The sequence below is a fragment of the Microcaecilia unicolor genome, chromosome 4 (genome assembly GCF_901765095.1).
Source record: "Microcaecilia unicolor chromosome 4, aMicUni1.1, whole genome shotgun sequence".
NCBI classification, from domain to species: domain Eukaryota; kingdom Metazoa; phylum Chordata; class Amphibia; order Gymnophiona; family Siphonopidae; genus Microcaecilia; species Microcaecilia unicolor.
The window spans coordinates 223,487,822-223,512,987 of NC_044034.1; the positions used below are offsets into that span (position 1 = coordinate 223,487,822).

The 25,166-nt window shown below is 39.8% G+C and overlaps 1 protein-coding gene across 1 annotated transcript in view; it reads right to left on the reverse strand.

Annotated features, from left to right (window-relative positions):
- PGGHG (protein-glucosylgalactosylhydroxylysine glucosidase) overlaps nt 1-25,166 on the reverse strand; it is a 109,497-nt gene that overhangs the window by 69,059 nt on the left and 15,272 nt on the right. The window contains exons 3-6 of the mRNA XM_030199521.1: nt 18,427-18,637; nt 12,314-12,746; nt 9,396-9,515; nt 5,683-5,814 (exon numbers count right to left, since the gene is read on the reverse strand). Of these exons, the coding sequence (XP_030055381.1) occupies nt 5,683-5,814; nt 9,396-9,515; nt 12,314-12,746; nt 18,427-18,637 (896 nt within the window). The remainder of the gene's footprint in view (nt 1-5,682; nt 5,815-9,395; nt 9,516-12,313; nt 12,747-18,426; nt 18,638-25,166) is intronic.

Consider the following 25,166-nt stretch of genomic DNA (forward strand, 5'->3'; position numbering starts at 1 on the left):
ACTTTGTGCCGCTTTTTGGATGTTGTTCTGTTTTGAAAATGAGCCCCACTGTTAGTAAATGGCTACCAGTATTTGTTAACACTATTGTGTTTTGAGCAGTGCTTTCAATTATTGAACATAATTTTTATTGCCTTTTCTCGTTTTTTCTTGCTGGTTGGTTGGTGGCAGGTGCTGGAATAGGAGGGAAAGCAAAACAAGTGTGCCCTTATCAACATTCTCTGTCCCCGATTTCTCCAGCAAAGCTTGTCACAATCAATCTCTGTTTCTCTTCTCAGTCATTTCCACCACCCTTGTTCCCTTTCCCAAACTTTGGCTCATCTTACTTCATTGCTGCTGCTGCTGCTGCTGCTGCTGCTGCTGCTTCCATTCATCCATTCAGCGTCCTCCAGGAACTTGTCCAAACTTTTTTTAAACTCAGATATAACTACTGCTACTACTCCTCTGGCAATGAGTTCCAGAGCTTAACTATTCTTTGAGTGAAAAAATATTTCCTCCTCTTTGTTTTAAAAGTATTTCCATGTAACCTCATTGAGTGTCCCCTAGACTTTGTACTTTTTGAAAGAGTAAAATATCGATTCACTTTTACCCATTCTACACCACTCAGAATTTTGTAGACCTCAATCATATCCCCTCTTAGTCATCTCTTTTCAAGCTGAAGAACCCTAACCTCTTTGGCATTTCTTCATATGAAAGAAGTTCCATTCTCTCTATCATTGTGTTCATTCTTCTTTAAACTTTCTCTAATTCTGCTATATCTTTTTTGAGATACAACAACCAGAACTGAACGTAATACTCAAGTCAAGGCCACACCATGGAGCAATACAGAGGCATTATAATATTCTTGGTCTTATTTTGCATCCCTTTCCTAATAATTCCTAACATCCTCTTTGCTTTTTTGGCTGCACACTAGGCAGAAGATTTAAGCATATTGTCTACAATGACACCTAGATCTTTTTCTTGGGTTCTGACTCCTAAGGTGGACCTTGCATCAGGTAACTATGATTTGGATTATTCTTCTCAATGTGCATTACTTTGCATTTATCTACGTTAAATTTCATCTGCCATTTGGATGCCAATATTCCAATTTCCTAAGGTCTTCCTGCAATTTTTCACAGTCAGCATGTGTTTTAACAACCTTGAATAGTTTTGAATCATCTGCAAATTTATTCACTTTACTTGTAGTTCCGATTTCCAGATCATTTATAAATATGATAAATAGTACCAGTCCCAGTACAGATCCCTGCTATTCTCCCTCCTCCATTGAGAAAAATGGCCATTTAACCCTACCCTCTGTTTTCTGTCCAATAACCAATTCCTAACCCACAGAAGGCCTCTGCCTCCTATCCCATGACTTTTTAATGTTCTCAGTGTATCTGAAAATCTAGATACACTACATCAATCGGCTCACCATTAACCAGATGTTTATTCATGCCTTTAAAAAAATAAAGCAAATTGGAGAGACAAGACTTCCCTTGGCTGAACCCATCTGTCCAATTAAACCTTGTTTGTCTATGTGTTCTGTAATTTTATTAATAGTTTCCACTATTTTGCCTGGCACTGAAGTCAGGCTTACCAGTCTGTAACTTCCCGGATCATCCCTGGAACCCTTTTTAAAAACTGGTGTTACACTGGCCACCCTGCAATCTTCAGGTACTATGGATGATTTTAATGACAAGTTACAGATCAATAACAGCAGATCAGCAATTTCATGTTTGAGTTCTTTCAGTACCCTAGGGTGCATACCCTCCAGTCCAGGTGATTTACTACTCTTTAATTTGTCAATTTGCCTCGGTACATCTTCCAGGTTCACTGAGATTTCTTTCAGTTCCTCTGTATCTTCACCCTTCCGTAAAAAGCGAAGCAAAGAATTCATTCAGTCTCTCCACTATGGCCTTGCCATCCCTGAGAGCCCCTTTTGCTCCTTCAAGATCTAATGGTCCCACAGATTCCCTCACAGGTTTTCTGCTTTTGATGTACCTGAGAAAGTTGTTACTATCCAGCTTATTTTCGAAAGAGAAAGACGCCCAAATTCCGACCTAAATTGGGAGATAGACGTCTTTCTCTTGTGGGTGCCCAAATCGGTATAATCGAAAGCCGATTTTGGGCGTTTCCAACTGCACTCCGTCGCGGGAACGCATAAAGTTGACGGGGGCGTGTTGGAGGCATGGTGAAGGCGGGACTGGGGCGTGGTTATCGACTGAGGAGAGATGGGCGCGCTTGGCCGATAATCGAAAAAATAAAGGCGTTTTTAGCCAGAATTTAGGACACTTTTTCTGGACCCTGTTTTTTCACGAACAGGTCCCAAAAAAGTGCCCTAAATGACCAATGGAGGGAATCGGGGATGACCTCCCCTGACTCCCCCAGTAGTCACTAACCCCCTCCCACCAAAAAAACCCGAACTTTAAACACTTTTTTTTCCAGCCTCTATGCCAGCTTCAAATATCATCCCTAGCTCCATGACAGCAGTATGCAGGTCCCCCGAGCAAATTTAGTTTAGTTGGTGCTGCCCGGACCCATGCAGAGAGCAAAAATTGGAAGAAAAAAAAAACATGCAAGTGCAGTTGGGGACGTCCAAATTAAAAAATAGTAAAAGGGAGATTCAAACCAGCCACCTTCTGAGTCCTAGGCCAGTGCTCTAAGCACTGCACCAAATGAATCAATTGTTTAGACATCCTTCCCTTTCCATTAAGTCCCTCCAAGTTTCTGTCAGCCAATCACAGCTCGTTTAGTTGACATCATGTCAGCTAAACAGCTGTGATTGGCTGACAGAAACTTGGAGGGACTTAATGGAAAGGGAAGGACATCTCAACAATTGATTCATGTGGTGCAGTGCTTAGAGCACTGGCCTGGGAATCAGAAGGTGGCTGGTTTGAATCTCCCTTCTACTATTTTTTAATTTGGACATCCCCAACTGCACTTGCATGTTTTTTTTTTTCTTCCGATTTTTGCTCTCTGCATGGGTCCGGGCAGCACCAACTAAACTAAATTTGCTCGGGGGACCTGCATACTGCTGTCATGGAGCTTGGGATGATATTTGAAGCTGGCATAGAGGCATCTCAGGGGGACCAATACAATACCAATGCTGGCCCCTCCCACGACCAAATGCCTTGGAATTGTTCGTTTTTGAGCTGGGGCGCTTTGGTTTCGATTATCGCTGAAAAACGAAAACGCCTAGCTCAAAAAAGCCCAAATCCTATGCATTTGCCCGGCACAAACCGTATTTTCGAAACTAAAGATAAACGTCCATCTTTTTCGAAAATACAATTCGGCCCGCCCCTTCACGGACCCGTTCTCGGAGATGGACGTTTTTACAAATGGGCGTTCGCGTTCAATTATGCCCCTCCATGTGTTTTTGCCTCTGTGGCATGTTTCTGTTCATATTCTCTTTTAGCCTTCTTTATCAATGCTTTGCATCTAACTTGTCAGTACTTATGTTGATTCTTATTTTCTTCATTCGGATCCTTTTTCCATTCTTTGAAGGATGCTCTTTTGGCTCTAATAGCCTTTTTCACTTCACCTTTTAACCATGCTTGCTGTCGTTTGCTCTTCTTTCCACCTTTGTAAATATGTGGTATACCTGTACATCTGGTCTGGGCATCCAAGATGGTATTTTTAAACAGCGTTCATGCCCAATTTAAAGTCCTAACCTTTGCAGCCAATCATTTTAGCTTTTTTTTTTTAACCATTTTTCTCATCATAGTTGCCCTTTTGAAAATTAAATGCTGTCACAGAACTTCTCAGAAAGAAAGCTACCTGGGACCTTTCCTCTCTATATAGATTCTAAGAGGACTGCTTCAAACAGGCCCTTTGAAAGTTAACACAGTAATCAGATTGCTCTAGTAACCTTAGCAGCTATTCTACCTTCCTCACAGAACTTTAATTAACAACTAGTTCAGGTCAGTTGTACTGCTTCCTCTCCTTCTGGCAAAGAACAGAAAACAACATTTTCTTTTAAGATAGAAAGTTTGAGCCCTGCTCTGCTACTATCATTTTTAATGCTCTAAACGGTGACAATTAAGGTAACTTTAAAACAATACTGGAACGTAAGACCTTTGAAGTCAGAATGATTGAATATTTTGACACCCACCAGACAGGACTTAACAAAGATCTGGGTTTTCTAGCCCATTATAAACCATAAAGTTGTATTGCTCTGTTTGTCACCCTCCTCTCACCTATCCACCCCCATCCTGTTAGACTGTCACTGAAATGCTTTGATGTTTCACTTATATATACTGTCATCTACCAACTCTTGCTTATTTCCGATCTGACGAAGAAGGGCAACTTTCGAAAGCTAATCAAGAAATATATTAAGTTATGTCCAATAAAAAAGGTATCATCTTATTTTCTTTTCCATGTTTTATTTTGTTTTATTTCTATTGATTACTTCTGGCAGAAAGTTTAGTTATCAACTATGGGGGAAAGGGTTTTATACTATAAAGTTTGCTTTTTTTAAATTCAAACTGCCTTTATCAATAAACCTACAATTTCTCTTTGATCCGAATCACAATTTCTCTTTTATCTGAATCACCAAAGCATAGAACAAAATAATGTTCTCTTACTCAGAGAAATGTCCACTTTTCTCAGAATGTCTTTTGAAAATGCCCCTCTTTTTGTCATCAGCAAATTTAATCTCTTCACTTGTCCCAGCACAGACCCCTAGGGAATTTCAAAGGCTCACAGTCTAAGGGGCCCCGTTTACCAAGCTGTGGCAAAAGGGGACCGGTGCTGGTGTCAACGTGTGTTTTGCACGCGTCTCAAGGTCCCCTTTTACTGCAGCTGGTAAAAGGGAAGTCTCACCTTCCTGCAGGAAATGGGCATGCAGCCATTTCGGGGTGGGGAGGAAAAGACCTTACCTCCACCTATTGAGGTGGTGGTGGTAAAGGCTCCCGAATTAACCTGGTGGTAACCGGCTAGCACTGGAAATGACGGCACACTAGGGGTGGGAAGTACCGCTGGGCTGCTGCAGTAGCCCGGCTGTACTTCCTATATAGCAAGCAGTAAGCCTGCATTGGGCTTACCACTGCTTAGTAAAAGGAGCCCTCAGTTTGCACATGATGAAGAGTTCAGTGACTTGCCCAAGAACACAAGAAGTGTCAGTTCCTGTTCTCAGCCCACTGCTCTCACCATTAAGCTACTTCTCCATTCCCAACCAACAAATGTTTTCCCATAACAATATATCTCCTTTGTAAAATAAGCAACATACATGCAGATTTTTGTCCAGCCCAAGGTATATCTAAATCATGCCTTCACCACACCCTCTTGAAATCTCTGCCCATATATATATATATATATATATATATATATATATATATATATATATATATATATATATATATATATATATATATATATATATATATATATATAGCAACTTTCTGACATCACCTCATTCATATGTATTCAATCTACATATGTACATGCCACTGGAGGTGCTTCTAAAATAGCCTCCAATGTATATTAAGGGAGCACTAGGTACAGGATGTTAGACAAGATTGTTTATCAAATTTTGCAAAATAACAAATTTACTAAACTTATCAAATACGGTTGCCAAGATATTATAGGTTTTTGGATAAAGGATCTGGATCAGTAAAAATAGCCAAGAGTAAACATTTTATCTCCAGGAATTGTACTTACTACAGAGGTAAATGTCTTGAATGAATGTTTTGTGCTAAGTAAAAATACCTGTGTGGTATAGTAGTATTGTTGAAATGCTAATAAAACATCCCCATTGATATGAATTTCTTCTTCTCCATAGATCTTATCAGGACAAACTTCACACCCAGTTGCTGCGCTTTCCCATGGAAACTTTGCACCCTGTGAGAAAAAAAGACAGGTTTCTAGCATTCAATAGCTTTTGCCATTACCTTAAAACTGTTCATCCATTCCTCCACATCTGCACATCACTGCCAAATTGCATAAGAAGAAATCATGAAGCGGGAAGCGGGGATATACAGTTTTCTGTCTCTTTGTGACTCTGAACAGAGGTGTGATTGGAACCATTGCACAGGGAGATAAGAGCCTTTTGATCCTGTGGAAGTACACTGATAGCAGAAGATGCCTCTGCTAGTTATTGAGTATTGGGTTGCTGAGTTTTGGGTTGCTGGGGAAAGTGTAGGTTTTAAATCTAACAAAAGAAAGTTTGTGAGTTAAATCAATTGCGTATATAGATTTTACAAGAGAAGAACATGTTGTGAGTTGAACTTATTCTTTATATAGAACTAGTAAAAGAAGCCCGTTTCAGAGCAAATGAAACGGGCGCTAGCAAGGTTTTCGTCGCCAACACCCCCCTCCCTCCCTCCCTCCCTGGCCAACCCCTTCGTTGTTCTGGCATTGCTCCGCCCCCAACGTCATGACATTAGACGCGAGGGCGGGGCCCGGAGCGATTTCCCACCCCCCGCCTCCCTGCCTCCCTCCCTGCCAACCCCTTCGTTGTTCTGGCATTGCTCCGCCCCCAACATCATGACATTAGACGCGAGGGCGGGGCCCGGAGCGATTTCCCACACCCCGCCTCCCTGCCTCCCTCCCTGCCAACCCCTTCGTTGTTCTGCCATTGCTTCGCCCTTGAGGACGGGGCCCGGAGCGATTTCCCACCCCCCCCCCGCCTCCCTCCCTGCCAATCCCTTCGTTGTTCTGCCATTGCTCTGCCCTCGAGGGCGGGGCCCGGAGCAATTTTGGTGGCTTCACTACCACGAACCTTCGAACCTTTTTGAAGGAAGTCAGAGCTTGGCTTCACTGACGTCAGTGTCCTCAGAACGTTGAGGGTGAGTTTTATTATAGTAGATGTTAAAGTGTTTGTTGGGTGAAAAAAATAATGTATTTGAAGTATTCCCAAGCAGAAACAGAGGGGGACTGCTGCCAGCTAGGAATACTAACATGAGCCGTATACACCACATGTAGGTCCCGGGGGGGGGGGGGGGGCTGCATCTTTTGTATCAGTGGTGGGGTTTTGTGTTGTGATTTGGGAAGGTTAATAAAACACAAGTTATTTCTTCTACACATGTTCTCTTAATACTCCAACTTTCATTAATCCTGCATTAGCTCCCATTTGGATTGTGCAAACAGACTGTAACTCAAAAGAACTCTTCTTAAATTGTTCAAATTTAGGGTTATGCTGTACTTGCTATGATGCTTGCTCTTGAAGAGATCCTGCTAATTTATTTAAATCAGTAGATATTTTAAGAGAAAAATTCCAAAAAGAAAAAGTTTCCAGACCTTTCATGGTTTCCCAAACTGAGTTGAGAGCCACCTTGGTGGATTCTACAGCATGAGCCATTGGAACTATTGCTGTATCCAATTCCACTCCCATTCTTCCAACAGCTACTATTTGAAGGGTGGAAATTGCCAAAGAGTCCCCTTCCACTTCAAATGCTGGGTCCAAGGGTCCAGCCTGCACCAGCACCTGACCTTCACTTCCAGCAAGTCTTGTTTTGGGTTGCAGTGGAACCATATAGTATTCAGAACGAAGAGAAACCCCCTTCTATGCTCTTCTCCAAAGTTATTTGAGGTGTCAAATCTGTGCTGCCCAGGGAATACATCCAAATGCATCCAGAGTGCACTGGCCTTGAAGGGATTGCAACACAGGCTTTGGGGACTCAGCACTGGACTTTGCTCTCCTCTTCTTACCCATATCTACATAAGCAAACATGGACCAGGTGAATTCTGTTCCATAGAGAGAAAGCTCACCCTCACACAACTGCTCTCATGGCCATCTTGGATCCCCCCTAAGAGATGTTTTTTATTGTTGTGTAATAGCTATACTTACCCATTCCTCTTACTCTCATTTGTCTTATATCCTTTTATCCTAGTTTGTTTTGTTCAGTTTAAAAATTTTACATTATAAATTGCTATGATGTTCTTGATGATATGGCAGTATAACAAATGCCTCAATAAATAAATACATAAATAAATACATAAGAGAAGCCATACTGGGTCAGACCAATGGTCCATCTAGTCCATCCAAAGAACAACAGTGGCATTTAGAAAGGACATTCAGATTGGAACTGAGATGTCAAGCTCAGGTTGTCTCAAGGTCTGCTAGCATGTTCTGCCAACATAAGAGCCTGTTCTAAATTAAATGAAGAAATGAATACTTACATATTCGTTATGTACAGAATGAACATCCATTTTAGAAAAATAAATGTCTAAACTATCAACATGACAAAATAGAAGTAAAGCATGCAGAAAGATCACATGGAAGCAAAGCATGAGCACACTGCGGCAGAAATGGTCACGAGCTAGGAGCTGCCCTCCAGATAATGCAGTATCTTCTTGCATCAAGGATGCATCTCCAGGGTCATGTGCTCAGGAGGAATGGTAGGATGACCAGTGTACTTGGTAATTTAATCATTAATAATATAGATAGCTGGTTGATTGATGGGTATCAGGATTGCTTGATAACATGCCTTTCTGGGTGAAGGTTGTGGAACTCAATGTGTCACCTACATCGGATTTTAGTATGGGGGAAGATCTGGCTGTCTTGATACATGTGGATACCAATGACATAGGAAGCTGTGGATGGGAGATTTTGTAAGCTAAATTGAAGTTTTCAGGTACAAAGCTGAAATCCAGAACATCAAGGGTAGCATTTTCACATGCATCATCCCAGAGATAGGCAGAGCTCTTGAGTCTAGGGTGCTTATTTTCCAAGCAGATGGATACCTCAAAATGCCTTTAAAACATCCATCTGCTAAAAACATCCACTTTCCAATTTTGGGAGGTCAGAATTTGGATGTTTCACACTGCAGTTCATTCAGATAGCAAGGGTGTGTGTTGTGGGTGTGACTAGAGAGGGCCCAAAAGTATGACATCCAACAGCAATATTCGAACAGGAAGAAATGTCCATGTCAAAAAAGGAGGACATTTTTATCTAGACCTTTTTCAGTCAAGTCCAAGTTACAAAAAGGTGCTCTGATTGAGCAGATGACCACTGGAGGGATTAAGGCATGACCCCTCCTTAATCCCCCAATGGTTGCTGTCCCTCCGATTTGTTTTAAATGTACTACTTTGCAGCTTCATCGCCTGCCCCCTAGTCCTAATATTTTTGAAAAGAGTAAACATCTACCTGTTCCACTCCACTCAATATTTTATAAACCTCTATCATACCTCCCCTCAGTCGTCTCTTCTCCAAGCTGAAAAGTCCTAGCTGCTTTAGCCTTTCCTCATAGGGAAATATGACCAAACCAGCCTCAACTGCTTGAGTTAAAAAAAGAAAAAAAAAGTTTTCCTCACTAAATAGTTAACCTGAGGCTCAAGTGATAACATGGAATCCAAAATTACTCTCACAATCATAATTTTAATTCTCTGTATGCCAATAGCAGAAATCTAATCAACAAGACTAGAGAGTCAAACTTTATGGCAATAAACAAAGACATTAATATAAAAGGCATCTCAGAGACCTGGTATCCTTGTTCCTCTGCGTTCCGTAATGCTCCATTCAGCATCTGGACCCGATAGCCTAGAACAGCTCGGGCTAATTCAGGGTAGAGCAGAAGGACATTGGGGTATATCCATGTGTCCTGGAGACAGAAATAATGTCAGTCACTTGCAAGAGAGCACATACTAACAAGAAAGGAAAATTATATTACTCTTTGCTAGAATAAAACCTTTACAACTATACAGGTGATAGCTTTTCTCTTGACACGAGGACCTGTAGATATACACTGCCATTCCTTCTTCCTGCAATAAAAAACTTTCTTCCACATCTTCCATTATAACGATTTAGTGGTAACTCCTTTGATCAAACATAAAAACATGGCCCCTTCTCTCATCAAAGTGTTCTCCTATGGGAAGCAAAACCAGTGCTGGGCAGACTTCTATGGTCTACACCCTGATCGTGACTGAATAGATATGAATGGGCTTGAGTGTAAATTTTAAGGGGCTTCGACATTAGCTTCAGTATTTTTAGTGCAAGAAGAGTGCTCTGAGAATGGCAAGGACAAATCAAACTCAGGTATACATATAAAGTATCACATACCATGTAAAATGAGTTTATCTTGTTGGGCAGATTAGATGGACCATACAGGTTTTTATCTGCCGTCATTTACTATGTTACTATGTTGTTGTATCCATACACTTCAAAGCTTAGCTTGGTAGTGATACCGATTTACAGGAAACGATGAGCTGTGTAACAGGACTCAATGTGAAATGTTTAAAAGAAAACAAAATAAACATTTGAAGTTCATTTCCGTTCATTCTTAGCACTTTCTTGCTATGGCAGCATGGGTGGCAACCAGGCATGGAGCCTCAACAAACCCAGACACTCTGAGGGTTGCAAGTAAAACAAACACTCTCAGCCCGATGTTCAAAGTGTCCTGCCTGGTTAAATCATCTATGTAGCACGTTACTGGCACAAACCACAGGTGAGGATGAGGAAAGATCTGGTTCAGCAGATGTAGGATTTGAGTGTGATGTGCAAATTACAGCTCATCATCATCATCCAATTAAAATATGAGGGCCTTTCAACAAATCATTTGTGCAGAAGAAGGGGGGTAGGGGGGAGGGTTGGTGTGGGGATGTTTATATACAGGGAGAAACATGATTAGAGAGTTATTTCTAGAGATTTTGTAATGTTCATAGTAGTTACAGGTTGGCAAACATATATGCTATGTTAATGAACAAATGTTCTTTTGTTCTGAATAAACAATACATTTTTAAAAAGGAAATGTTACAGCGACAGCAAGACATTTTTCATATACCAAAGTTGCTGTGTCTAGATGAAAAAGTATAACATATTACTGAAGGTGCTGTTTCCTACTAAAAATCTGACATACAACCCAGTCACAGGGTACGTCTATGCAAAGGCACAGAATATAGCCAGCCTTCTTTGCACAAAAGGGGAATTATGGAGCCCATGGTATCCATCTTGAACTTCAGAAAGACATGAATGGCTTATGGGCCACCACAAGTGTGATGGTTTCAATGACAGGCCCTAAACAGGGTGAGATAGCCAGAGCCATTCCTTCCCTAGGTCTAACATAGGATTAATTCTTCCCATGTTTTTTGAGAATCAGGCAGTACTTGGAGTAAGATCTCCACCCTTTTTCTGTATTAGGACAGGTTTAATTTCTATGGCCTGAAAGAGGAAGAAAATTCTTTACCTGTGCAGGTCTATTGGCTGAATAAGCTTTAGTGTTCTTTTGGTTAGGTGATGTGGAAGAATTTTTATTAGGCCTAACCTGTAATCGGCCCTTACAATCTACAGGAACCAATTGTTTGAAGTTAAAATGAGCCCATAGACTACAAGCTGTAATACTGGCTATTTCATATAGATTCAGTCCATTCTACCTGCATTATGCCTAAGAATCAATTTATAAAGCCAAACAGAGAGGGATATGAAGTACAAAGCAAACAATCCAAAACAAAAAGCACCAAGCGCCTTTAAGACTGGAACATATCCTTTAATTGACAGAAGTAGAAATAATGTACATCAGTAACCTGACACGGGCCATCAGGTGTCTTCAAAAATAAGGAACGGCGTTCCGGTGTCTGTGAAACAAAAAGACACCAGAACGCCAGAGTATTGACTGCTTTAAAGGTCAACTGTCACTATTTGGAGCCCTGGTGGTGGGCTAGCCTTCCCTTATTTTTGAAGACCCCTAATGTATGCACTGTATGCTGAAATATGGCTCATGTCGGGTCACTGATGTACATTATTTCTACTTCTATCAATTAAAGAACATGTTTCAGTCTTGAAGGCTCTTGGTGTTTTTTGTTAAGAATCCATTTTTTGCACATATGCCTCATCTGTTTTTCAAGATGGACAATGTCCATGAGAGTGAGAGAACATTTCATTCACCCTGTGTACTCTTGCCATCAGATATTTGATAGTTGTTGCTGCTATTTGCATCACTACACAAAACCATATACAGCTGATAAACTCCTCCCAGCAAAGAAAATAATCCTTCCCTATGTTCAGAAGAAGCATATGCAGAAATCAGCAGGTACATCGAAAAGAAGAAACATTACTATTACTACTACTACTACTACTACTACTACTATCTAGCATTTCTATAGCGCTACAAGGCATACGCAGCGCTGCACAAACATAGAAGAAAGACAGTCCCTGCTCAAAGAGCTTACAATCTAATAGACAAAAAATAAATAAAGTAAGCAAATCAAATCAATTAATGTGAACGGGAAGGAAGAGAGGAGGGTAGGTGGAGGCGAGTGGTTACAAGTGGTTACGAGTCAAAAGCAATGTTAAAGAGGTGGAAACTGAACCCCTTCATCGACAAAGATAGCCCAATTAGGACTAGCGGTTCCTAAACACCACCAAATAGAATGAGAGAGAAAGGAACAAAATATTGTACCTTACCTGATCCCAGAACACATGGCCCCAGTAATCTTCTGCTTTACGACCATTGGAGAGACCTCCAGGGCTGATCCCATGAAAAATGTGAGAAGACCTCAGGGGAGGAAGAGAGCCCAGTATATAATACAAACATCCATGCAGAGCCTTCCTTAAGGACATGGGCCCATGCAGATCTATGTTGCACCTTTCCCAGAGTTTTGCCCATGCTTGCTCATGGGACAGAATGAGCTGTCCTGAACTGATGAGATTCAGTCCTTCAGTGAAACACTTCTTTACATCCTCCTCTGACTCCGCCACTGCAGTCAGAAATTCCCATGTCCTTGCCTGCTCCTCATATGTTAGGGTGAGGGATGGTGGAGGCGGAACCCAGATCATATGTACCACTGGCTGGGGACCACCTTTCACCTCTGGCGTCAGTGTCCTTCCATAGATGTATCTGAAGTAATCATTCTTAGTATCAGAATTTTTGTCAACAGTGAAAATCAATTACATAAACTATAAAATAAAATCTTTTTATCCCTTCATGGAGATGTAGGGGGTATTAAGAAAAGGATAAGATTAAAATTACAGCTGTACCAAATAGCATATTTTACTATTTGACCGAATATGAATAATGAAAAACATTATTTGGCCGAATATAAATTGAAAATATGAATATGGGAATTGAGAATGGGAACAAATAATTTTTTTTTTTTTTTTTTAATTTGTTTATTTATTGTTTTAGTGATAATACAAAGAATACATCTTTGAAAAGATACACCAGATATAAACACAAATACACTAAAGAATATAATATATATAGAAAACATCTCTACAATCTGGTTACAACAGTCCACCATAAAGAGAAGGAGTGGGATTCAAGATTGATTAAACCAAAGGAAGTTTGGTGCTATTAACTTAAAGTTTAAGGAAAAACAAGCAGTGGTACTCCTTAATTTACAGAACCATAAACCAGAGATGGAATTAGCATTGGTTTTTCTTCATATCAAGGAATGACCTTAATTGTTCAGGTTCAAAGAATATATATTTTTTATCCTTGAATATCAAAATACACTTGCATGGAAATCGTAATTGGAAAACTGCTCCAACATTTAAAGACTCTTGCCTCATATCTAGGAACTTTTTCCGCCTTTGCTGAGTCCAACGAGCAATGTCTGGGAACACAGAGACTTTGCTTCCTTTATACTCAGGATAAATTTTTTTAAAATAAAGTCTCAGTAAAGATTCTTTATCTTGTAAGAAGACAAAAGATACAATCAATGTCGCTCTGGTTTCTGTATTATCCACAGACTGCTCCAAAAAGTTTGTCAAATCCAGCGTTTCAGGAGGAATGTCCTGTTTAGAAGTAACTTGAGGTAAAGGAGGTTTCTTTTCCAAATAGTAAATCTTTTGAAGAGGAGGGAGTGTTTGATCTGAATAATTGTATATTTCTTTAAGAAACTTAGCAAACATATCCTTCGGGGCCACAAATTGAGATTTTGGAAAGTTTAGGAATCGTAGGTTTAGATTTCTTGATAAATTTTCCATATTCTCTATTTTTCTTTGTATAGAGGCACAATCTCCTACAATATGAACTTGTTGTTGAGATATTTTCCCAATTTGCGTCTCTAGGTCAGTTTGCTTTATTATTACTCCCTCCATTTGTCTTTTAAGAGATTTTATCTGAGAAGAATTGTTCAAGGATAACGTTATGAAAGAGGTACAGACCTTGTGAAGCGATTCCAATGCTGTCCAAATCGATTCCAGCGACACCTCTTGGGGCTTGACTAAGGGTTGTATCGCCAATACGCAAGCAGAAACTTCTTCTGGCGTAGTTGTTTCAGGCAATACCCCAGTAGCCTCCCCTGTTGGCATTTCTGGCGTTCGCTGGACTCCCTCAGCTAGCCACAAGATCTCTCTGGCCTCCGCTATCGCTTCTGGGGAAGGCCACTCCTTCGAAGCCCCACTAGTCTCGGGATTCGGTACAGTTCCTCCAGGTGCGTGCGAAAGCGTCGGGGTCACAGGTCCTAACGGACTAAGCGAAAATTCGCTCTCCTGAGCGGAGCTCTTCCCTGCTCCGCTAGCGGATACGTCCGAGGTCGGAGTCGATACCAGAAATGTAGTCAATGACTGCTGCCCAGGCAAGGTAGGGATTTGCTTCGGGAGGGGTGGTCCCCTTAGCTTCCCTTTCCTTTTTGGCATGTTTAACTAGGAAAATCGTCGAAGAAAAATTTTCTTTTTGGGAGCGTCTTTGCTACACGTCCTGCTTGGGCGCCATCTTGAATCCCCCCTCACAAATAATTTACAAAGCAACATGAAATGAGAGATCAAGTGTTTATTTCAGTAGGATTTAGCAGAATTTTGATATCTGAAGGCAACACCAAAACAAATAATAAATTAAATATCCACATAAAAGTAAAAGTAAATGCAGGTCAGATTTAGGAAGCTATTAAAAATTTAGCACGTTTCATTAAAAAAAAAACCTAAATGTTACAAATTCTCATGGATCAAACAAGTTCATCTTTCAGAAAAAGTGGTCCCAGCATTACTGAAGAGCTTTTCACTCTGTAAACCAGTTGGAGGAATGGCCAAAAAAAATTTTAGATAAGAAAATGAGGCAGACCTTGTAAAAAAACAATGTCTTTATTAGTAGATTAAAAGCTCCCAGGTATTCAACATAAAATGCTCGACATGTTTTCACTGCAACCACCGCGTTTTGTTTTTTTTAGACACTGTTCCCAGAATCTAGCTTTCTATGTTTTTACAGCCATACCAGTCTGTTTTATTTTGAAGTTTTATATCAACTGGTGACCTACTGCCTCTGACACAGCCATTTTATACTAGCGAAACACGCCATGTCGGGCATTTTATTTTGAATATCTGAGAGCTATTAATCTACTAATAAAGACATTGCTTTTTTACAAGATCTGCCTCATAGTTTTATCTTCCGTACTGGATCTGACTCCAAAAATGCTTTAGCACACATGCTGAAGTTTGGATAAATGTGTTCATGTTATTTACACCACAGAATTGGATCTTCAGTTCTTGATAAGCAGGGTTCTGCAATGAATTTGTTAATTTCAGTTTCAATCTCAAAAACGGTTGAACTTGTGCCATCATAGCACACTTGAGAATTAGAACAGTTCCATGCTGCTGCCCAGAAGTCAAAATCGCCAGAAGAAACTTTTGTGTTTTTACTAGGAGGTTCAACAACTTTGTCTTCAGGCAAATCCTGGTTGTCCTGCTTATCTGACACATGTGGTGATTTGGAAGAATGTTCGTGAACAGATGAGAACATTTCAATTTTGCCTCAGTTCGTTTTAGGTCATCAGTTACTGTCTGTAATTTAAATCTTGGGTCAATGCAAGTAGCAACAACAAGAAAGTCATCTTCAAAAAGACATGAAAAGTGATCAGTCACAGATTTCACTGTATCTGACAGTATTTTCTTTATTCCATCATCAGACAATTTATTTAGGTATAGGAGCAAAGACCTTACAGCTGGCAAAACTACAGAAAGTGTAGATTGCGACTTGCTTGCTTCGTGAGTTAGTTATTCGAAGCTTCAACAGAGACATCACACTGCTCATAAACGACCACTGCGCATATTTAGCCCCTTGTCATCATCCGCTTCAGAGGTGTAACGTAGTACAGCCATTTTTTGTTCAAGCAAATGTTTCAACTTGTAAAATGTTGAATTCCATCTAGTCACCACATCAGCTAGTAGCTAATACTGAGGCAGACCCAATTCAAACTAAATGGCATGTAAACGAGATGTGGCACTGGAAGAACGTTTAAAGTGTCCAACCAGTTTTCTGGATGTACGAATTAATGACAGAAGGCTGTGAGAATAAGGAATCAAATACATAACTGGAGTGCAGGAATTCCCCCTGCCAACTATACAGACGCCAGCTGGGACAACATCTGCGAATTGTTTATAGAAACAACAATTGCTTGGTCAATCTGACCATCTGGAGTTACACAGAAAGGACAATGTTGTGGCTCCTCAAATCATAACATCTGAACAAACAAGATTGTTGTAATAGACAATTTGGAACCTGCCAACATCAAGGATCTTAGCTTTCACCAGAAACTGGATAAAGAGATGCTGCTGCTGCTGCTGGTGGTTACTTTATCTAACCTGATTGGTCCAATTCAGATTCTGTGCCAGTCACTTACCCTGCACTGTTTTGATGATTCATCTGAGGAACTTCTGCCTACTACTGATCAACTGATGCCCTATCTACATTCAGGTTGTTTAACTGCCATGCTGTTGCTAAAGGGTTAAGATAAGAGGCCATACTAGCAGCCTACCTTAGGGTTTACTGTGCGTTTGTTATGAACTAACGTTTTCATAAGACCATCTTTGTCATTATTCTTGCCTTTATATTATTGTTCCTGCTGCTATGTAAATAAACACGTTATCTATTTCTTCACTCAACATGTAATTAAACTCTGGAATTTGTAGCCAGAGAATGTAGTAAAAGCAGTTAGAGGTTTGGCTAGCTTCCTAAAAGAAAAGTCCATAAGCCATTATTGAAATGGACTTGGGGAAAAACCACTGATTATTTCTAGGATAAGCAGCATAAAATGTATTGTACTGTTTTGGAATCTTGCCAGGTATTTGTAACCTGGATTGGCCACTGTTGGAAACAGGATACTGGTCTTGATGAACTTTCGGTCTGTCCCAGTATGGCAATACTTATGTTACTATAGTAATTCTTGCGAGGATGACGATCTGCACGGTATTACTGTGGTGATTGGGACAATCTGTATGGTATCATCATGGGAACAGAAAAGATCTGCATGGTTTTACTGTGGGGATGGGGAGCATTAAAGTGGTCATACCTCCACGTCAATGCAATGATTTGGAACAGCTACTTAACAAACACAGAAACTTGTGAGAATGTGTTATTTTAAAAGAGCAAGGAAATGATTGGCCTAAACTAAGTCAGCTTGCAAAGTATCATTTAGCTGTTCCAACACCCAGTATCTCATCTGAAAGGCCATTTTTACTTGATGGACTTACCATAAATGATCCAAGAACACAGCTGAAGCCTGAAATAATTAATAGACTCATTTTTACATGGACTTTAGAAACTGGTGAGCTATATAATCAGCAATTTTCTTGATGATTAAATAGATTTTTCTTCAAGCTATGTGTGACTTATTTCTATGTCTTAATTAGTGGGGATAGGGTGGGGACAGGGAAGACAGCATGGGGATGGGATTATTTTCATCCCCGTGTCACCTACAGCTTAACCACTTTTAGCTTCCTAGGGTAACCCATTATAACACTGCCCATCCTACTTGAACTCATCACAAAATTCCCTGCCCATCTTCCTTCAGTATCCTGACGACCAATTCACTGTGCTGTCTCCTTTGCCCACCAGAGACCCTCCTAAAGACCCTCTGCCCACTCTCATTTCTAGAGAACAACCACCAATGACTTCTCATGGGTCAAAAAGTAGGTGATATGACAAGCATGCTTTATTTATTTGAAATACATATATCCTGATAATTCATGATAAAACTCTTCTCGGTGGGTAAGAGCATAAAAAATAACATATAATCCATAACACACAATTCTCTGCCCAGTTCTCCGTCTTCTTTTGCCTTCCCCTTCATTCACCCTGCCCTATCCATTTATCATCAACCCATCATCCACCTGGAATCCTTCTGTACACTTAAACCTCCATTGGCAACTTCCTCTTTGAACCCTTACATTTTGCATCCCCCACCATTATCCTTCTGTATTAATTTTTGTATCACTGGCCTCTTCTTTTCACACTGATAGTCCACCCTTCTGCAATCTCTAAATGCCTCCCATGAAGACATCTATCACCCTTATCCCTCATCCCACAAACCATCTTATGACATTCCATGTTTACTCATTTTCACTTCTCAGAAAATCCCTATGACAACATTACCACCCTCCCTGGGACATCTCTAATTATGAACTCCCTACCTGCCCTCCATGATCCTGGTGAAACCCTTCTGATGACACAGATTGCCTATTCTTCTGCACCCCACACAATGACAGCTACTGCTTGACTGCCCTCCTCTCTTCATGATGATACTTACTTACTATCTGCCTTCCCTTATCTCCATAAACATCTCCCAAAAAAAGACACTCACTGGGCTCCCTGGAAATCAGGTCCCTTCTCCAGGTGTAGGTCTTGACTCTGGGGTGTGAATCCTGTCTCAAGTAGCACTGTGATTGGCTGAGCTGTGGTTGCCAAGCGCTCTATGGATACTGTGAAGGCCATCAAGTGAAAGTGAGCTCTGTGTATAAATATTCGCTGGGTGATTCTGTAGTGTGAGCTCTGAAGCTCACAGGTGAAGGTACCTGAAAACAGAAAGGTGAATAGTTACTTCATATCTCCAGGCACAATGCTATCCATTACATTACACTCTTGCACTTCATTCTGGCTTATATCCCACTAACACCTTCAAGTTCTAAGTGGGTTACAATTTCAAGAAAACCAGAACAATTCAAGAAGGACCAGGATCAGGTCACAAATTTTCTAAATACAAAAGTTTTCAAATTGTTTCTAAAATAGAGGTACGATTGAGAATAACATACTTCCTCCAGAGTGATGCTGCTTGAATAGCCAAGGACTTATCAAACATAGATGATCTTTTCTTCCCTTTAACTGATGCAGAGGTTTAAAAAAACTGTATCATGTCTCCTAATTCTTTGTGGGGATGTAAAACAAGCATGAGTAAGGAGATAACAACGAACCTGACCCTGCAGTATTTTAAAAAGAAAACATGCTAGTTTAAGATGTACTCTAGCCTCCATGGGTAACCAATGGATTCTAATATAATAAGAGGAGACACTCTCAGTTTTGAATAACCCAAATATCAATCTAACTGCCGTGTTCTGTACCGTCTGAAGCCTTCTAAACAATCTTTTTGCATAGCCTAAATAGATCACATTACAGTAATCCAATGATGAGAGTATTAGTGAATGAATCAGTCATTCAAATTGGGCAAGTTCATAGAATTTCCTAATAAAACAATGTTTTTTCATCAACAAGAAACAATTTTTGATGACAGAATTAATCTGTGGTTCTAGTGATGTAGAACAGTCTAAATATACTCCCCAAAATTCTTATAATTGGAGACAGTGGGAAATCAACATTATCCAAATATATGCTTGCCATTTCAGGTTTTATAAATTCAAATCATACATTTTTCTAGAATATCCACAGAGAGAATAAAATAGAACAATCCTCCACATAGGGTACAAGGCAAAAAAAGACAGTGGATATGACAAATTCATAAATAAGGAAGGTGCTTCAAAACCCTTTATTAAAATCTTCACTAGACTCAACAATATAAATATAAACACATATGAGAAAAATATATGAGAAATAATATCTATATGACATTCAAAAAATATATAATAAAAACAGAGGAGAGAAGTAATACCTATTTTAAAATTGTTGAAAGAAAATAAAATTCAATTAAAAGTGAGGACATACCATATCACAAATATATCACAAGATATTAATAAAAACTAAATTGTTTTGACAATGCATCACTCAATCTAGAGCTTATGAAAAAAGAAGAAACATCATCTTAAATATAAAATTTATATAAAGAATACTTCAAGGTGAACCGGTTGATATATCATCATTATGTAAATAAACAATTATAAACTCAATACCTAAAAGATATATGTTATAAAAGTCAGTATATGTCCATTATACAAGAAATAGATGAATCAACACTCCTCATACTAATTTATCAAATTAACCCCTCCCCCCCTATTTTCAAAGCCATGCTAGCGGCTGCCAGTGTGATAATGTCAACACAGCCCATTCAAAGTGAATGGGCTATGTTGGCATTACCCTGTGATTTTGTAAAAAAGATGGGGGGGGGGGGGGAAGAGCAAATGTGTTTAGAAAAAGTACAATATTGAAAATAAATTCTGCAATCCTACAAATGATAAAACAAATACAGACAAAATCAGGAGAAAGTCCTCCAGGAGTTCTTACTGCAAACTTTGAATTTGTCGTCTACACTGCCTTTTTGTGTCTAGAAAATCCAAACCATCCATTGTTAACCTCAACTCTACCCTCAGCCCTAAAAAAGATTAATCAACACTGTTGCATCTTCTGCAAAGATGACATTAATTGGACATTCACAGCTTCATTTTACATAAGGCATCAGACTGAAAATGGAGCAATCAAGTTGAGCCATTCATAATTTCCAGCCTATTTTACAAAATACCTGCTGAATATAATATGTATATGGCCACAGGAAATACACAAGTATGTCCCTAATTATGCAGCAGAAGCAAGCATTTATAAAAAAAATAAACATTTACAACAAGCAATGCTGCTTACCTCCAACGTGAGAAGATACACAAGTTGGTGATGTCACCTGAGAGTACTGGGGTAGACCTGCTGTCCCACAGTTCAGAACTTAGTATTAAGATCTGGGTATATACATGGGTCCATCCTGCACAGAGTTTTCCTCAGCTCCTCAGTTAGTTCTGTATTAGTGGCTCTTTATGAGGTGAAAACATCTCTACACAAATACAGGGACCCCTATAACTAGCCCCTCCAAATGACACAATGATTTAAAATTTAGAACTGATTACTACTCTAACTGATGAAAGCAATACTTCCTCTGTGTACATCCATATGCTGCACAAGCCAGCATGTTTAAAAATATAAGTGAGATCAAATAAAAATGCCACCAACAATAAAGAATGACAATGTGGATAGAGCAGCTCATAGATTTGCTTGCTTTGTTTGGGTAAACGGTGATGACGGCTGTGTGGAGGAGATGGATAGGGAGACTAACATAATTGGCTTCAACTTTTTGATATCGTCCTGTCTCCTGTTATCTAATCTCCTTGAGTACGTGTGGGATGCCATTGACTGGCAACTAAGGGCCCTGGAGGCTGGTTAGGCCAGGGTGGAGGATGCCCTAGACCAGACTGTGGCCACCCAAGCACTAATTCTATCTGCTCTAGGGTATCCTGCCATCCCTGGACTCTCCACCTCCCAGGACCTTAGTCTGCTCCACCTCCTGAAGCAGGTCTTGCTGATCTAGGGGTCTCCCCCCTCCCTTCTTCCCCTCTCCCCTGACCTTTTCCCCTTCCCTCACCCTTTTTATTTGTATTGTATATATTTGCCCCTTTTAAAGTTGTCATTCATTTTCCCCTCCCTCCTGTTTGTTTTTATGTATACCTTTTTGTAAATATGTTATTTTGCTTATCTTTAACCAATTTTATTTTCTATTATATACAATTTTATTTTATATCATGTACATAGAAAAAGATTTATAAAAAGTTTTAAAGATTTATAAAATTTGAAGTGTATATAAGTGTACTGTCTTTTCATCTCAATGCCTATGGCTGCTCTATCTTATATGAAGATCCGAGGACTACTACAGAGGTTTCATAAGCACTGTGGAGAGTGGAAGGGAGAGATGGATTACAAGTACTGTCATGATGTCCTGTCACATACATATGTCACCTGCAAGATTAGCAATGGGTTTGTCATAGTTGTCATGTGGAAGACATATCTATGCACTCTACTGCTGAAGGCTATGTTCCTGTTTGGGGGTTCAAATTCTTTTCTTCATTATCACAAACATTATAAAGAAATGAACAGTGCAGTAGAATATAGACACATTAACTGAACTGCCTTGTAAGACATAAGTCAAGCAGAAAGGCTGCAATATGAAAGCAGATTTTCTCATATTGAAACATCCCAACAATGAGAAAATCAAGAAAAGGTGAACCAGAGACAAATCCTGGGAATGAGTGTGAATAATAAATGCAATGTTATGGTTTTAACTCAGTAGGCAATTGTGTTCTAAGAGCAAATCACTTACAAATAGTTTGAGACTGTATTTTGCCTGTTATATTGAAGTGAATTACAATGCAATAGTAAATGGTATGCAATAGTTCACAGAATGTAGACAGGAAGAGTAGTAAGAGAAAACAAACAAAGCAGTTTTAACACATTTACCAAGTCTTTGTATTCCTATTTTGAACTGAATTTGTGTTTCCTATCACTAAGAAATGTCACTCAGAAAAACAAAAGTCCCCAGCCTGATTTACTTTTTCTTTGATTAAAATTCAAGTGACTAGCTCTGGGTCAGTGTTGCTAGTGTTGGGATTTGAACCAGCCACCCTGGACAGATAAACCATGTGCTCCAACCACTAGCTTACCTCCTCCAGGGTACAGAGATGAATCTTATTTATTTATTTATTTATTTATTTGTTACATTTGTATCCCACATTTTCCCACCTATTTGCAGGCTCAATGTGGCTTACATAGTACTGTAGAGGCATTCGCCAGTCCGGTAAAGAAACAAATACAGGTGGTATTATGGTTGAGTAAGGAACATATGTTTCAGTTACAATGTGAATCAAGGAGAGGAAAGATTATGTAGTGTCCATTACAAGCTTTGGTTATGTTGTGTTGCAGAGTGCAGGCATTTATGTTGGGTCGGCAGGGTATGCCTTTTTGAACAGGTAGGTTTTTAATGATTTCCTGAACTTTAGGTGGTCGTAGGTTGTCTTCACAACTTTTGGCAGTGCGTTCCATAATTGTGTGCTTATATAGGAGAAGCTGGACGCATATGTTGTTTTGTATTTAACTCTTTTGCAGTTTGGGTAGTGGAGGTTTAGGTATGTTCAAGATGATCTGGATATGTTTCTGAGTGGTAGGTCTATAAGTTCTGTCATACATCTTGGGACTTGGCCATAGATAATTTTGTGGACCAGGGTGCAGATTTTGAAAGTAATACATTCTTTGATTGGCAGCCAATGCAGTTTTTCTCGGAGGGGCTTGGCACTGTTGAATCGCGATTTGCCAAATATTAGTCTGGCTGCTGTATTCTGAGCAGTCTGGAGTTTCTTTGTGAGTTGTTCTTTGCATCCAGTGTAAATTTCATTGCAATAGTCTGCATGACTTAGCACCATTGATTGTATTAGGTTATGAAATATAAGAAAGGTTTTAAGCGTTTACGTTTCCACATTGAGTGGGACATTTTCTTTGTTGTGGAGTTCACTTGGCTCTCGAGAGTGAGGTTGTGGTCAATTGTCACGCCGAGTATTTTCAGGCTGTTTGAAATAGGGAGGGTGTGTTCTGGGGTGATTAAGGTTGTTGGTTTGTATGTATTGTGTTGAGATGAGAGGATGAGGCAATGTGTTTTTTTCAGTATTCAGTTTCAATTGAAAGGAGTGTGCCCATGAATCCATGGTATTCAAGCCAAGTTTAATTTCATGGTTGATTTCTGTTAGATCATGTCTAAAGGGAATGTAAATTGTGACATCATCTGGGTAGATGAACGGTTTGAGGCCTTGCTTTGATAATGCCTTGGCTAGTGGGATCATCATTATGTTGAAGAGTATTGGTGATAGTGGTGATCCTTGAGGTACTCCGCAGTCTGCTTTCCAAGGTGGTGATATGTTTGATTTTGATTTTACTTGGTATGTTCTGGTGGTTAGGAAACCTTTGATCCAGTTTAGTATGTTTCCTCCGATTCTGAAATAGTCTAGGAGTCTCAGTAGTATTTTGTGGTTTACCATATCGAATGTGCTCGGAATGTCAAATTGTAGGAGAAGTATACTTTTACCTATGGCTATTTCCTGCTTGAATTTGGCCAGGAGAGTGACTAGCACAGATTCGGTGCTATGGAGGGGGCGGAAACCCAATTGTGATTCGTGGAGTATTGAGAACTTGTCCAAGTAGTCAGTAATCTGTTTGGTCACCATGATCTCCATCAATTTAATTGCTAGTGGTATAGATGCAACTGGACAGTAGTTGGTAATTTCGGTTGCTTTTTTCTTGGTATCTTTTGGGATTGGGGTGAGTAGGATGTTGCTGTGTTCCTCAGGGAAAAGACCTTGTTGGAGCATGTAGTTTAGTTGGGATGTGAGGTCTGTTGTGAAGCGGTCAGGGACGGATTTTAGTAGGTAGATGGGGCAGGTATCCAGTTTGCAATGGGTGCTGGAGAACCTTTTGATTGCCTGGGTTACTGTTTCAATGGTGAGGAGCGTCAAGTTTGACCAGGTTCAGTCGGCTGGGTATTCTCCAGGGTTTGGTTCCAGATTATTACGTTTTTGGTATTAGTATTGTTCTGAGGTAGCATTTTTTATAGGTTGGTAATTTTTTCATTGAAGTAATTAGCGAGTTTCTCAGCAGATGGGATGTTTGTGTTGGTTGCAGTGACCGCTGTGGTGTCTAGTAGTTTGTTCACAATTTGGTATAGTTTCTTCATATCTTTGTAGTCCGGTCCTATTTTAGTTTTGTAGTATGTCCTTTTGGTTTGTCTTATAGCGTATTTGTATTTTCTGTGTATCTGTTTCCATGCATTGAGTGTGTATTCATCTTTTATTTTTTTCCATGCTCGCTCGAGTTTCCTTGTTTGTGTTTTTTATTTTTTCAGATCATCATTAAACCATGGTATGGTGTTATGCCTGCGTGAGGTTCTTGTTCATAAGGGTGCTATTTTGTCTAGTGTGTTTCTGCATGTTTCATCCCATTCTGTGAGGTAATGTGCAGAATCTGTTTGTGCAGTCCATCCGCCATTGTAACTCTGTAGCCAGAATATTTCCGGATCTATTTGGCCCCTGGTGCTGTAGGTTGTGGGTTGTTGTGTGTGGTAAGAGCCTTTCTTCCGCCATTTTAGTGATAGGTTTAGTTTGTGGTGGTCAGACCATGGTGTTTCTGACCATTTAATATCTGTTATTGGTCTGATGGTAGTTTTTATGAGATGAGGTCCAAAGTGTGCCCTTTGACATGGGTTGGTTGCGTTTGTGGCCATGTGAGGTCCCATGAATGGAGGAAATCCTTACATTCTCGTGCATTAGTGGAGTTTGGGTCTTCTAGGTGAAGGTTGAT